The 13137-nt window shown below is 46.9% G+C and overlaps 1 protein-coding gene across 6 annotated transcripts in view; it reads right to left on the reverse strand.

The window, feature by feature from the left end:
* Window positions 1–13137, reverse strand: part of GLI2 (GLI family zinc finger 2) — a 197610-nt gene that overhangs the window by 38974 nt on the left and 145499 nt on the right. For 5 of the 6 annotated variants that reach the window (XM_054070500.1, XM_054070503.1, XM_054070504.1 and 2 more), the window contains 2 exons: window positions 5513–5715; window positions 3699–3893 (listed from right to left, as the gene is read on the reverse strand). In XM_054070500.1, the coding sequence (XP_053926475.1) occupies window positions 3699–3893; window positions 5513–5715 (398 nt within the window). The remainder of the gene's footprint in view (window positions 1–3698; window positions 3894–5512; window positions 5716–13137) is intronic. The other variant, XM_054070501.1, reaches the window with a different exon arrangement.

Raw genomic sequence — 13137 nt, forward strand, 5'->3', positions numbered from 1 at the left:
CTGGCATGTCGGATACGCTGGGCTGAACAAAGCCTTTTCCCAGTTAAACTGCTGGTCATGAGTCAAGGCGTTTGTGGCTGCCATGCACCAGGCAGCAAGAAACAGGGCAGAGATCCCCACCTCTAACTCCAGAACTGGATGAAGTACCATGACAGCACTGCAGGGTCACTCCTGCTGTAGGTAGCTGTAAGGTTGCACAAACACATCTATGCGATGCTCCTGATTTGAGTGGCTTCTTCTGTGCAGTGCCACCGGGACCAAAGTTGGACTAAAGACGTCTTTCCCCCATTCCCTGCTTCAGCATGGACAACCCAATCACACTTTCAACACTATGTAAACAGAAACGATGGATTGAAAGATGAACTCTGCTTCCTGCCTTGGCCTTATTCCAAAGATCTGGATCTTGTTCCTCGAGCTGTCACTGCTCTGCTGACTGATCATGTGATCTACTTTCTCTTCTGGGCATCCAGTGGTGAAGCAGCTTTGCTTTATACAGTACTTTGAGATCTTCTGATGTACAGGGCTATAACAGTAAAAGCATTGAGTCAGTCTGGATATGCTCCTCTTGAGAGAAAATGGAACCTCCTGAAGGGCTGAGTGTAATTACAGGAAGCCTTGTGCTTAGGAAAACAAAAAAGTCAGATGCACTAAAAATGCTCAGAAAGTTGCAGTCATCTCTGTGTTCATCTGTGCTCCCCACCAGTCTTTACTTCCCCAGGAATTCTCCTGTGCAACTGCTCTGTCAGCTGGAACCTCTGTACCATGTGACACCCACTTTTAGACTAGAAATGCATAAGATTTTTTTTCATCTGGTGAGCAGAACCTGTAAATTAGTCTCAAAAGCATCTCACAAGCAATGTTGTGACACTGGAAAGCAGTTAACTTTTGATTTGAAAGTGTAGGCTTTTTAGAAAATGTATAAAAGCCTGGATTCAAACTCCCCTCTTGGATGAGTCCCTGCTTGGATGACTGAAACAGGACAGCTGACTGAAGGGTTATTTAGTCTCCACTGGCACTGGCCTGAAGACACCAGCATTCTGGTAGGTGAAATTTAGTTTTGGTCTACTTTAGTGGTTCATCTACTTCTAGCTGCACAGTGAAAACCCTGCTAAGGAGACGCAGCTCTGGGGCACCCTAGCTAAGTCACCATTGCAACACTCAGCAAATCTGACACATGGTCAATAACAATAAGCTCCAGTCAACAGTGATGCCCTATTACTTTTCCTGACCCTAGACACCTGATGGGATCAAAACCCCCCAACAAACACAGAAACACTGAGAAATTCTCCAAGAAACGCAATTACAGCAACCAGAAGGGTCCAGGTAGGTGTATGTGTAAGAACTACCATACCCAAAGTCTAGGGCTTCCATGGATCTACAGATGTTTGAAGGTGACATGACAGTGAATGAGACAGTTTTAATATATGCTTATCTGCTTCTTTTTCTTTGTAGGTGCCAGTGTTATCACAGATGTGTGATGGTGCTGTGTGTGATCTAACAGGAGCTACCTGCATTTTCGACAAACCGATTCTTGTGAAGTTCTTATGTTTTGGGGCTGGCTGGGAAGAACAGGGTTCTCTGACCAACACATGCTGTGAAGTAGTGGTTCATTGGGGCTTTATGCATGCTACTGGTATTCTTGTCTCAGAAAAGCACCATAAGAGGATGCTTTATTAAATTATCTGTTCAACTATTTACTTAGGCCTGGCTGATTTAAATGTTTGAAATAACTTTCTAAAAAGAGAGGGAGGCTCTGGTTCCTCAGCCAGCATTTCAGAGCCACCCATTTTGTCTCTGCCTTGATAATGCATGATTCTTTCTTCAATCATGGCTGATGGATAAACCCACACATGCAGACCAGATACTGGCACCAGGCGTCTGCTCCTTTTCACATTCTTAAAATGGAGCATTCTGGTGTCTCATGTCACATCCTCATGATGTTTTGAAAGTTTACGTCTCACTCAGAGCATGCGAAGGCCCAGAAAAGGCTTTCCAGTTATTCATCAACATATCTTTACTGAAAGATCAAAATAAATGCTCGGTGAGCCCCAGCTCTCCAATGAATAATGGTTATGAGCTTGGCTGCATGAAACGGGGATCTTTGATATGTGATTCATTCTAGAGCTTTTTTCAGGAGAAGGCAAGCAGTAAGAGAGTCTTCTGCCAAGGGGAGTATCTCAGATGACTTCAGATAAAGATTGATCTTCAGCAAACCACAGGATGAGCATCTTGGTGTGCCGAGAATCAGCCTGTGCTAGCATGAAAACAGTTGTGTTTGCTTCCCTTGCTGGCTGTTTATCCGGCACTGCAGTGAGGCCTCGCTGGTCAGAGATGGACTAATAAGGAGGCAAGGAGGAAAGAGCCTTGTTCATGAGCCTGAGGAGAACTTGGCAGGGCTGGTTTGCACCCATCTGCTACAACCACAGACATTAACCCTTTGGAGGGAAGACAGAGTGGTCTAACTGACCAGCTGGTTTGTAACAGAGAAACTCGGAATATATTTTGGGTGTTAAAGGTAGGATGGTACTGAAGAGCATATGCTCTCCCTTTCAGACTGGAACCCAGGCTCCCAATTAATCTAGGAACCGGCAGCAGAAAATGACTATTCAGGTAAAACTTCCACAGCAGCTGCAGATGAGAAATTCGGTTTTTGTTAGAAATATCTGTAAAACCCAATCACTGAACAGCCAGAGCAGCTTTTATCATTCCAAACCAGTCTCTTTATGAAGCAGCAAGACCACAAAGTCTTTCATCTTAAAAACTCAACAACAAAAACTTTGAAGCGGTAATGAAATGATGCAGATTTCCACTCCAAAAACTATAATGGTCCACAGGCAAATCCAAACACAACCCAGGAAACAGAAGCTGGGATCCGAAAGTTGAGCCAAGACTTTTCTTTCTTGCAGCAGAAATAATCCCCAAACTGCCCTTTGTAATAGCTGCATAACCCCAGTTCTTACAAGGCATGGCAAACAGTGAAAGAAAATTCTAATAGCTCTAAAAATAATTTGGATCTCAGATATGGTTCCGTACAGTTTTCACCCATCTCACCAGGGCAACAGTCAGACCATAGTGGTGACTCAGCACTGTAGTTCCTATCATGATTTTATTTCTTCGTCATTTAGCCAGGAGCCAGAACTTTCTAGGTTTATAATTACTGATACTAGCATAAATGCCGCATTCCTATAATTTTTTTCTTCCGCAAACTACTAACATATCCTCTCCATAATGTCTCCATGTTAAGATACTTTTTCTCCTTGGGGACCTGAGAGGTCCCAGTCAAGTAGGGGTCCACTGCACCGAGCACAGCTATACACGGAAGTGGCCAGCCTTTGCCCCAGACACCAAAAAAGCTAAACATGGGGTGGTACGGGGAGCTGGAGCTTGCCCCCAGGGATGTTATGGTCACCCATGGCCAAGGCAGTGAGGTGGCAGCAACGCCCTACCCGCTGGACCAGCCCATCTCCTACCCACGCACTCATCCTCCCAAAGAGGCCACAACATATATATTTCAAATTACGTACGATTAATACATATATATGGAACAAGGCAACCTTTTAAGCCAAAATTATAGTGCAGCACCCACAAGTTTCAGCAGGGCAGAGTGACCTCATACAGCAATCTCCACCTGGAGGACAGCCCCATCCATCCTCACAAAAATTTCACTTGTGCCAGGGAGGACCTGGACTGCTACTCACCGTCAACGGGGCTGAGGTAGTCGTGGAGGTGGGCTGTGCTGGCTGCTCCCCCACTCTGCATCAGGAGGTCCCCGTAGGGGTTTGGGTGGCCAGCCATCAGCGTCATTTGGTGGTAGTAGTCGGTGGGATTGGCTCCTGGTGGTGGCGGAGGCAGCCCGAAGAGACCTCGTTCCTTCAGATGCTCGTGAGCCACTGCTGGAGCCGTGGGTGAGGAGAAAAACATGGGGAGAAGGTTCCCACTGCAACGTTAGACTTCGGTGCTGACGTTGACAGCCCCGTCTCCCCCCCAGCGCCCCCCACCAACCCCAGCCGTATGGCTCTGCGTAGGGCTCTCGTGACGTGCACTTGGGCGTGCTTCTGCGGACAAAAGAAACTAAGCTGGGGCCTCTGCATTCCTCCATTTCCGCAAATTTATAAACAATCTCTCGTTCCCCCTTCTAATAATCCTCCCGTTTGGACGCAGCCAGCACCCCAGGGAGGGGGGAGAGGGCCTAGTCTGCCGGCAGCAGTAACCCTGTCAGCATTAACATCCCTGCCTATTAGGAGGGAAAGACAAATGCAGCCCAGTTCCCGATAGCGGTGCAAGGAAATTAAAGCCAAGGTCTAATGCATAGAGCTAGGTTTAGTGTCTGGCAGCATAAAACCATTTTGGCTGCCAAAGCCAATTACGCTCACTTTCTCCCAGCTGTAATTTTTCAAACCTGCCTCCCCACCCGCTCGCCGCATTAACTTATTTACCACCACCTTCAAAAAAAAAAAAAAAAGGGAAAGAAAAGCAACCCAAGGCAAAATGCCTTTTTTTTTTTTCCACAGCAAACGTCGAAACTTTGGAAGGAGAGGATGGGGCAGAGCACATGCACACCAGCTATTCGACCTCTCCATGATGGGCAGCTGGGAGTTTGGATGACGTTTTGGGGGAGGGAAGAAGACGCATGCATCTCCTCATCACCCTAGCAATGTCTTTCTAGCCATAGAAGAAGGTTTTATGTTGCCAGACACTAAGCCAGGGGCCTTGATGCTCCCTAGTGTGCTTTACTTTGTAGTGGTGTAGGGCCGCTTGCCCCTGCAGCACCACAGGAGCTGAGAGATACTGGGGTGTGCAGAGACCCCATCTGCTCCCTGGGCACTGAGCCAGTCACCTACAACCATGTAATGAAGCACTTCTGATGAAGTAAGGCATCTCTTGTACCACCCCAAGTGAAAGCAGAATCCCGCATTTTCCTCTTTCCCTGCTTGGTTGTTTCTGACCCCAGGTCCATGACATGGGGTCTGCTGGGGCTCGGAGAGCATCACCACCCAGAACTAGCTCCCTGCATGCCCTCGCCTTCCCCAAAAGCTGCTCCTGAGCAGCTCAGGAGTAAGTACGGCCCCACTCCTTCAGCAGGGAGCCATCCTGCCCTGAGATACAGAAACAACAGGGGATAGCCCAGCCAGCATTGCCTCATCTCTGCAACGTCAGTCCCAGCCAGGCCAGGCAGCTGGAGTGACTGTGACCCTCTTTGGTGGAAGCAGGGTACCCAGTAGAGACATTAGAGTTGAGAAGCTCATAAGAGAGTTGAAAGCGCTGCAGAAAGGAACGTACTGTAAGCAAAATATTTATAATATGATCCAGCAGTAATAGCTATTCTCACGCTCTGCTTTCTCAGTGCAATGATGCAAAACAAATGTGTAGTTAAAGAGGAGAAAAAAACCCAAAAAACCGAAAGAGACAGCACTCGCACTTCAGAGAGCAGCTATGGAGTCTTCGCAGCTGTAAATCTCCGAGTGCTGATGAGCTAGAAAACTGCTGCAGTACCAGTAGCCCAGTGCCTTACCATCAGCGGGGCTGAGGCCCCTGGCAGCAGAGATGACGGAGAGCGTGGGGCTGCTGTGGACGGAGCGGAGGTAGTGCTCCATGTGGGGTGCCACGTAGGGGTGCGGTGGGCTGAAGGGTGACTCGCCGGGCCCGGCGGGATGTGGAGACAGGCGGATGAGGGAGATGTCGGAGATGACGGGGCTGCCACTCAGAGGAGGAGGCCTGGGAAGGAAAGAGAGACATGCCATCACTCACAGCCACCCAGGGCGGGCACAGCTGCCTGCCACTGTACTCCCTCCCACCCCATTGCCTTTGCTCACGAGGGAGGGGTTTGAGATCATGGTGGGAAAAACTTCCCCTCGTGGCATACATGGAGCCTGAAGCCAGTGCAAGCTTCTTGCAGACCCACACCCACATTGCACTAAACATATATTTGTGCAGGGCGGCTCACCCTAGCTAGGCTGCTGTGAAAAGTGGCATGAGCTGCTTCAGGCCATACTCGCACATGTAGGCTGCCTGGAGCATGTCCTGTGCTAGAGATCTCACTCCATCTCCTTGCACAGGGAGACTGGCTACATGAAGACATTTGAGGGGTTGGCAAGCTCCACTCTGCTCCTGGGCATCCAGAAGTTTTGTGCTGTTATGTGCAGACAAAGCCCTAGACAGGGCTGCCTGCAAAAGCATGTAAAAGGTGCAAGGAGTACTTGTACAATTTGGAGGCGACACGCTTTTCTCAGCCCAGCATGTGCAGCCTGGCCAGTGGTGGTGGAGCAGCCCTCCTTGCGTGCGTCCATCACAGCTTGCACAAACCTTGACAGGTCAGCGGTATGGTTCAGAGGGCAAAAGTTCAAAAGCGGTTTTATTGCATGTTTTCTGGGGGCCACCTCTATTAAAACCCTCAGATCTTCCTCAAGCCAAGTGTTACCTGAGAAAGAAGTCAGTAAATGCTGAGGGATTCAGCAGTCAACAAAAGAAAAAATCACAGGCATGTTTTGGCACTTAGGCAGATCTCACAGGGTGAGCAAGGATGGAAGAGAAAGCATGTGGACATCTCCCAGACATGCCTCTTACTGCACCCTCAAGCGTCTTATGCAAACCGCAGAGGATGCAAAGAAAGGAGAAAAAGTTATGCGTCCTGACCTGAGCTAGACACCAAAAGAGGCAGAGCTGTCATTAGGCAAAATGAAAGAGCAAAATCTGCTTTGTGTTAGGTCTCTCTGTACTCACAGACTGCTGGAAGATGCAGGTCATGGCAAGGACGGCATTTGTCCCTGGCTGGCTGCTTTGACAAAGCTGAGGGAGATGGATGTGCACCCCCTGGGGCTGCACCCTGCGCAAAGGAGACCACGAGGATTGAATCTTTCAAAGGTCAGGGATCTGGGATGCAGGCTGAGCTAAGGGACAGTATTACAGAGATCCTTCCATAATAATATCCAAATATCCCATTAGCGAGCGCATGCAAGATCTGTCTCTCCATGCACAGACGACCACAAACACGAAGGTTTGAGCAGTTTAGACATGCCACTTGCACCTCAGGATCTTGGTCCCACCCTGCTTTATCAACAGTTCAGGTGCATTTTAATTTGTTTGTAATACTTGCATATCAACAAAACCACACAGAAATGTAATATAAGCTTTGCAGACTTATTCAGCAGTTTACAAGCATGTTTGTCTTTGTTTGATCTTCCGCATGTCTCTCTGTCTTTCTGATAAATTAGTAAACCTTGTGGCTTTTTGAACACTTACTGCTGATGGATAGTAAATTAAATGCCTTTTAAAATATTTATAGTTCAAAGTACTTTCCTGTAGTGATATACTCTGTGGCTCACTGGTGTGAAATACAAGGCAGTTAAAACCTATCAGATATAAAGGACTTGTGCAGATGCACAGCCACCGACACGCACGCACTCGTTAGACCCAGACCAGGGTTTCACTAGAGGAACACCCACCAGCATCAAGCCTGTTTTCTTTTAGAGCACTGAAAGACAAACTTATGATGGCATGGCTATTTCAGGCCTCATAACCTCCCCACCTGCATCGCTATGGCATTTCGTTACCAAAATTATGGGGCGACCAAAGTCCCTCTCCAAGTCACTTTCCAGTGCCTCCCTCCATGACATCAGCCGTGGTGGCAGCAAGCTCAGGAAAGCTGCAGCCAAGGCTGCTGGGGCTGGTTTCTGTTGAAGCTGCTAATAAAGGCAGCCGAGCACAGAGACGACCAATTTATTTCTACCGGGGAGGAGGGAGAAGTGAATCAAAGTCTCTGTTCCAGATTTAGTTTCAATTCATTTCTAATAATCTCCACCGCCTCATCTGGAAGAAATGAAACAGGATTAAAAAAAAAATGATGTCATTAAGAAAACATCTGACTAATTTTTCTTCTGACGAGGACTTAATATAAGTGAGGGGGGATGTAAATTAAAAGCAGCCCAAATCTTCCTTGGGCCACAGAGCCTGCCTTAATACATAAGCCATGAAAGAAGTTTTCTTACATATACAATAAGTTCCCTCTTTCATCAGTACTCACAGCTTCTCCCAAAAGGGTTGTGAACTTCTTTGATGCAGGCTTGAAACTATGTATTACCAGGTTTACGAGGCTTTGGAGCCTCTGCTGATCAAACTGTGAGGCCAACATGTAAAATGCATATAACAATATGAAGTGTTTGCTGTTCATTTTCTCCATGCTAAATTGGGCAGAAACGCTGGATTCCCTCAGAACAGGAAAACTCCACCCCAGCCAAAAAGGTAACACTGGGAAAAAGATCAAGAATTCACCCCAAATACGTGCAGCTGGAGACCTGGACGGTGTTTCAATATGAGGCCGGCCCTGTGCGTAAAGCTTGGGTTGGAGAGCAAGCTTCTCCTTATGACTCTGCTTAAAGCCCCTCCTTGCCACGTCTCTCTACCCATGGACTAGTACTCTCAGCCAGGTTTGGCTCCTGTAAGCCCTCACAGCCAGGGAATCACCTCCTACCACTGTACACCTACAATTATAGCAAAACACTGCCCTACAGTGCAGCACGTCCCAAACTAACACGGCTTCCAGCAGCTGCTTACCAGGAACGACCCACTTGGCCAGAGGGATCCTCTGTTCTTAACTCCCCAAAAGTTTGACTGCTTTCCCCCTTTTTTCCAGTTGTGTCACTGGCATTACTTTTTAACTCATCCTCAAGTCCCACATTGTGCCACCACATTGGCACTCTGCAAATATAAAGCGAGAGGATGTCATAGCCTCACAGGTCTGCTCACAGACAAGGAGAACAATTAGCTGCTGCTTCTTAGAGGCAGTGGCTTAAATGTGGGAGAGCTGAAGCAGCACTGGGGGAAGGCAGCTCTGCTCCCATGCCCAGCTCGCCTCCCGGGCACAGAGTGCTCCCCATCCTCACGTCCCAAGCCCCACAGCAGGCAATCCCCAGCTTGGTACTGTGAGTCAGGACATGCAATGATGCTGTGGTGTCAGTGCTGGGTTTCTCAGGGTGTCCCAAGAGCTCTCTACCCAGACCTCTGCTATGCGTACATCACTTCCCACCCCCTCCCTGGATTCTGCAGATGGCACGAGGAAAACACCCTGGTGCCTGGCAGAGAGCTCCCGGCTCTGCTGAAGCCAATGTTGTAAAAATCTCTCTGTCTGCAGTGGGATGAGGGATTTCACCTGACCACATGCATTTCTGAAGAAACTGGGATTCTGGTTTTCAAATAGGCTAAGGGAATTTGGTGTCCAAACGCCATTAAATTTAATGGGAGCCAAGGGCCTCTTTTCCCCGTGGCTCCAGTGAGAAACCCAGGCTCTATAATTAATGCTCAGGACTTGAAGAGCAATTTGCATCTCTGACGAAGTATGGGAGCCCAGATTAATTTCCTCCCCCACTCAGGAGAGGCTCTTCGTTCCTCATTCTCTAATGGAGAGAGACATTGAGGTGGGGGAGACGTTACCTGATCCCATCCATGGGCTGTGGGGTCTCGTGGCAATGCTGGGGGCATGCACGTTGCTGAAGGCTTTACAAGAGCAGGTCTTCACTACTACAGTGGATAACTGTCTTCAGAGAGCAGAAATCCTTGCACTATTTACTTGGCCCCAGCCACCTGCAGAGTGGGACTGTGAGGAAGCGGGTACAAGCAGCAGCAGAGGAGCACAAATAAGCACAAAGAGAGCTACCAGCATCCAAGTACACTGCCATTGGAACACCAGGAGATTTTTGGTTGTTTCTCAGGAGCTGCTCACTCCACCGTCCTTCACCAGAGGGAAGAAATCTGCTTAAATTTCCTGCTGCCTGAATTCTTGCTGAAAGAAGTGCCGTCTTGTCTGAAGCTCCACAGTCTCATCCCAAAGTTTGGGGTAAGATCTGGTAGGTTTTTTTTAAAAGCAAGACAAAAACCCTCAGCCCATGGTTTCCAATGAGGTGGACCAGTGTGTCCCTGCGTGTACCTCAGAGCTGGCAGGCACTCAGCCTTGATGCTGCTCATGGGAGGGGGGGGGTGTGCCATGCTTAGTGCATCACAGCTGGGCACAGCGCTGAGAAAGAATCCTCACGGTCCCATGGTGGAGGAGCATCACCATCTCTGAGGAGCTGGGCTGGGGTCCTGGGAAGGAAAGCCCCCCAGGGATTTGCAAAACCAGCACTGGACACTACAAACAGGGCCTTGGAGCAATTGTTCTCACACTGTTCTCCTCCTGTGGTCATGTACCAGCAATCCCAAAATCTTGTGTGACAGAGATGTGGCATCATCTCCCCACTGCTGCATGCGGGTCTGAAGCCTGTGCGAGGAACACCCAGTGATGAATACAACAGTTAAAGAAGTCGCACATTTCTGAAATAATCTCCATCAGTTAAATAAATCCCAGAAAAATGGGACAATTAACCAGCACTAATGTCCCATGACTAGTCTAAACTAATACATACATGCTAAACATATTCATTCAGTGGAAAACAAAGGGCTGAATACTTTTCCATACACTTAATCAAATACGGACACTTGCAAGGCAATTGTTTTGCTGTACAATAAAAAACCCTTGCATAGCTGCCACACAGAGATGGAAGCTAGGAACAGTACTGCTCACGGGGAGGGCTATCATAGCCTGGTAGTGTTTTGCTGTGAGTAAAAAGATTTTAAAGCCAACAGTCCCCTCTAAACCCTACATAAAAAACATTGTTTTGTTTTAAATAAAAGTTCCTGGTCTGGTTTTTACAAGTCCTGTGTACCTAGATCACCATCCAAATTCTGCAGGAGATGGAGAAGATCCATATGGATTCCTGAATAAGGAACCATGTTCATGGCAGACACTCTACTTATGGGATGCCAAAGCTGTATCCAGTAGGAAACCTAAAATGCCCCAGGATCCATACTAAACGATTCATTCTAAACAGATCTCATCAGTCTCTCAACTTCAACTCTGTTTATTTCTGATTTAAAGTCCCTTACTACAGGAAGGGCGAGAGGTCGCGACACTTGTGCAGTATCCTCTGGATTAAACCCTGTGAGGTCCCTCAAAACAAGATACCTTTCAGAGGTCAAACCTGGGCCACAACTGTCGAATTCACTGATCATTCACAAAGATTCCTCCCCTCTCATTTTTTTTTGGATCAGAGAGAGGAGGATGCACTGGGAGGAATGGCATGGAGCTGCCTTGCAGCCACCTCTCCTGAGCAGCCACTGCCAGAGACCACGAGGCAGCCCAGTAATGAAGTGACAGGGAATCACTCACGCGTCCCAGCTCTCATGGCACTGCAACAAGTTGATAATTATCCAGTAAAGTGATCTGATGCTCAAATATAGGGCTATCAACTCGAAGATGACAGCTTATGTGTCCTGTTAGGAAGAGATCGGGATGGAGACCCAAGAGACATCACTGCTAACTCCCAGCTCTCCTCTGTCAGGATGCTCAGTACAAGTAATTGTATTTCTCTTTCCTGTATTTTCTCAGCTCTAAAATGGGATTAATAATATATATTTCATACACACAAAGATGAATATTAAAGAAAATCAGAGCTACCTTTGCTAATTCAGCAATTGGTGCACTCACAAGAAGCTGTGAATTGGGACAAAAATTGATACAGTTTCTCTGCAGAAATTTAACAGGTACACTTCTAGTAGTTCCCATTTTCTCCCTTCCTCTCACATATGGCTTAAAGGCATGCAAAGCATGAAAAACAAAAAAGATATTTTAACAGCAAGGGCAAGTTCCCATTAGAGGGGTTTATGGGGGGAAGTGGTAAATTCAGAACTGCTGCAAGACTTTATGGCAAAACTAGATGTTTTTCTAAAAGATGAGCTCTAACTCTGGTACAGCAGGGTTCAGAGTTTTAATAGTACAAATGAGTAATTTCTCCCAGCGTAGTAACTAAAGGGGGGGAATCCTATGACCAGTGTCACAGAAGTCAGATCAGATAAGCTAGTAGTTGCTCTGGGCCTTCACAAACACAAATCTATGAATATAAAATCCCTTATTTGTGTATTTGTGACTCGAGCACAGCTTAAATAAGGATTCAGGTAGACACTATGAAAAATCCCACCACACATCAATTGACAATGGCAGGTGTCTAAATACCTTTAAAAATCATGCCTCAAAGTTTCAGCTTGCACTATTGAAGTCAAAGGAAACTCTGCCACTGATGGAAGATGCAATAGGAAGAGCCTCCAATTTTTCAGCTCCTCTGTTTTCCATCTGCACCGTGGAAACAGTACCATAACCTATTTCTCAGCTATTTCTCAACATAATTTTTTTTCCATCCCTTAGAAAAACATATTCAAGACTTTATGCAACTTCTAGCATATAAGGTCAATTTAATATATTTGCTCCAGGTGTGGAAAAGTAATTTTTTGTTTCCAAATTAAAAGCTAAATATTTTTCGTATTTCTTTTCAAAAGACAATTACATTTTCAAACACACCTGACTTCAATACCAAGTTTAAAATCTCTAAAATCAAGAACAAGTGGAATAGAAGACCTAATTTCACCTGATATAAGTGATTTTATTTTTATGTCAATGAAATTGACAAAAATGAAATTGACTGTGTAGGAAATGAGGCAGGAAAAGAGGCCAGCGTGGCTGAGTTAAGACCGCTGGTCAAACTCAAGAACAAGAAGGAACTGCACAGACAGTGCAAGCAGGGACAGGAAACCTGGAAAGAGTATATGGACGCTGCCATATTGTGTAGGGATGGGGTCAGGAAGGCCACGGCACAGCTGGAGCTGAACTTGGCAAGGGAAGTGAAGACCAACAAGAAGGGCTTCTACAGGTACATCAGCCAGAAAACGAAGGTTAAGGAGAACGTACCCCCACTGACGGTTGAAAATGGTGACCTCGTATCAACAGACGAGGAGAAGGCTGAGGTACTTAACTTTTTTGCCTCAGTCTTCACTGACAATCACTCTCCTCACCCCTTGTGGGTTATGGGACAATGAGACGGTTACCAGCAGGGTAAACCCCCTCCCACTGTAGAGGAGGATCATGTTTGTGATCACCTGAGGAACCTGAATATATATAAGTCCATGGGACCTGATGAGATGCATCCCAGAGTGCTGAGGGAATTGGCTGATGTGGTTGCCAAGCCACTCTTCATGATATTTGAAAAGTCATGGCAGTCAGGAGAAGTCCTTGGTGATTGGAAGAAGGGTAACGTTGTGCCCATTTTTAAAAAGGGT

This window comes from Cuculus canorus, chromosome 6 (assembly GCF_017976375.1).
Source record: "Cuculus canorus isolate bCucCan1 chromosome 6, bCucCan1.pri, whole genome shotgun sequence".
Classification (NCBI taxonomy): Eukaryota; Metazoa; Chordata; class Aves; order Cuculiformes; family Cuculidae; genus Cuculus; species Cuculus canorus.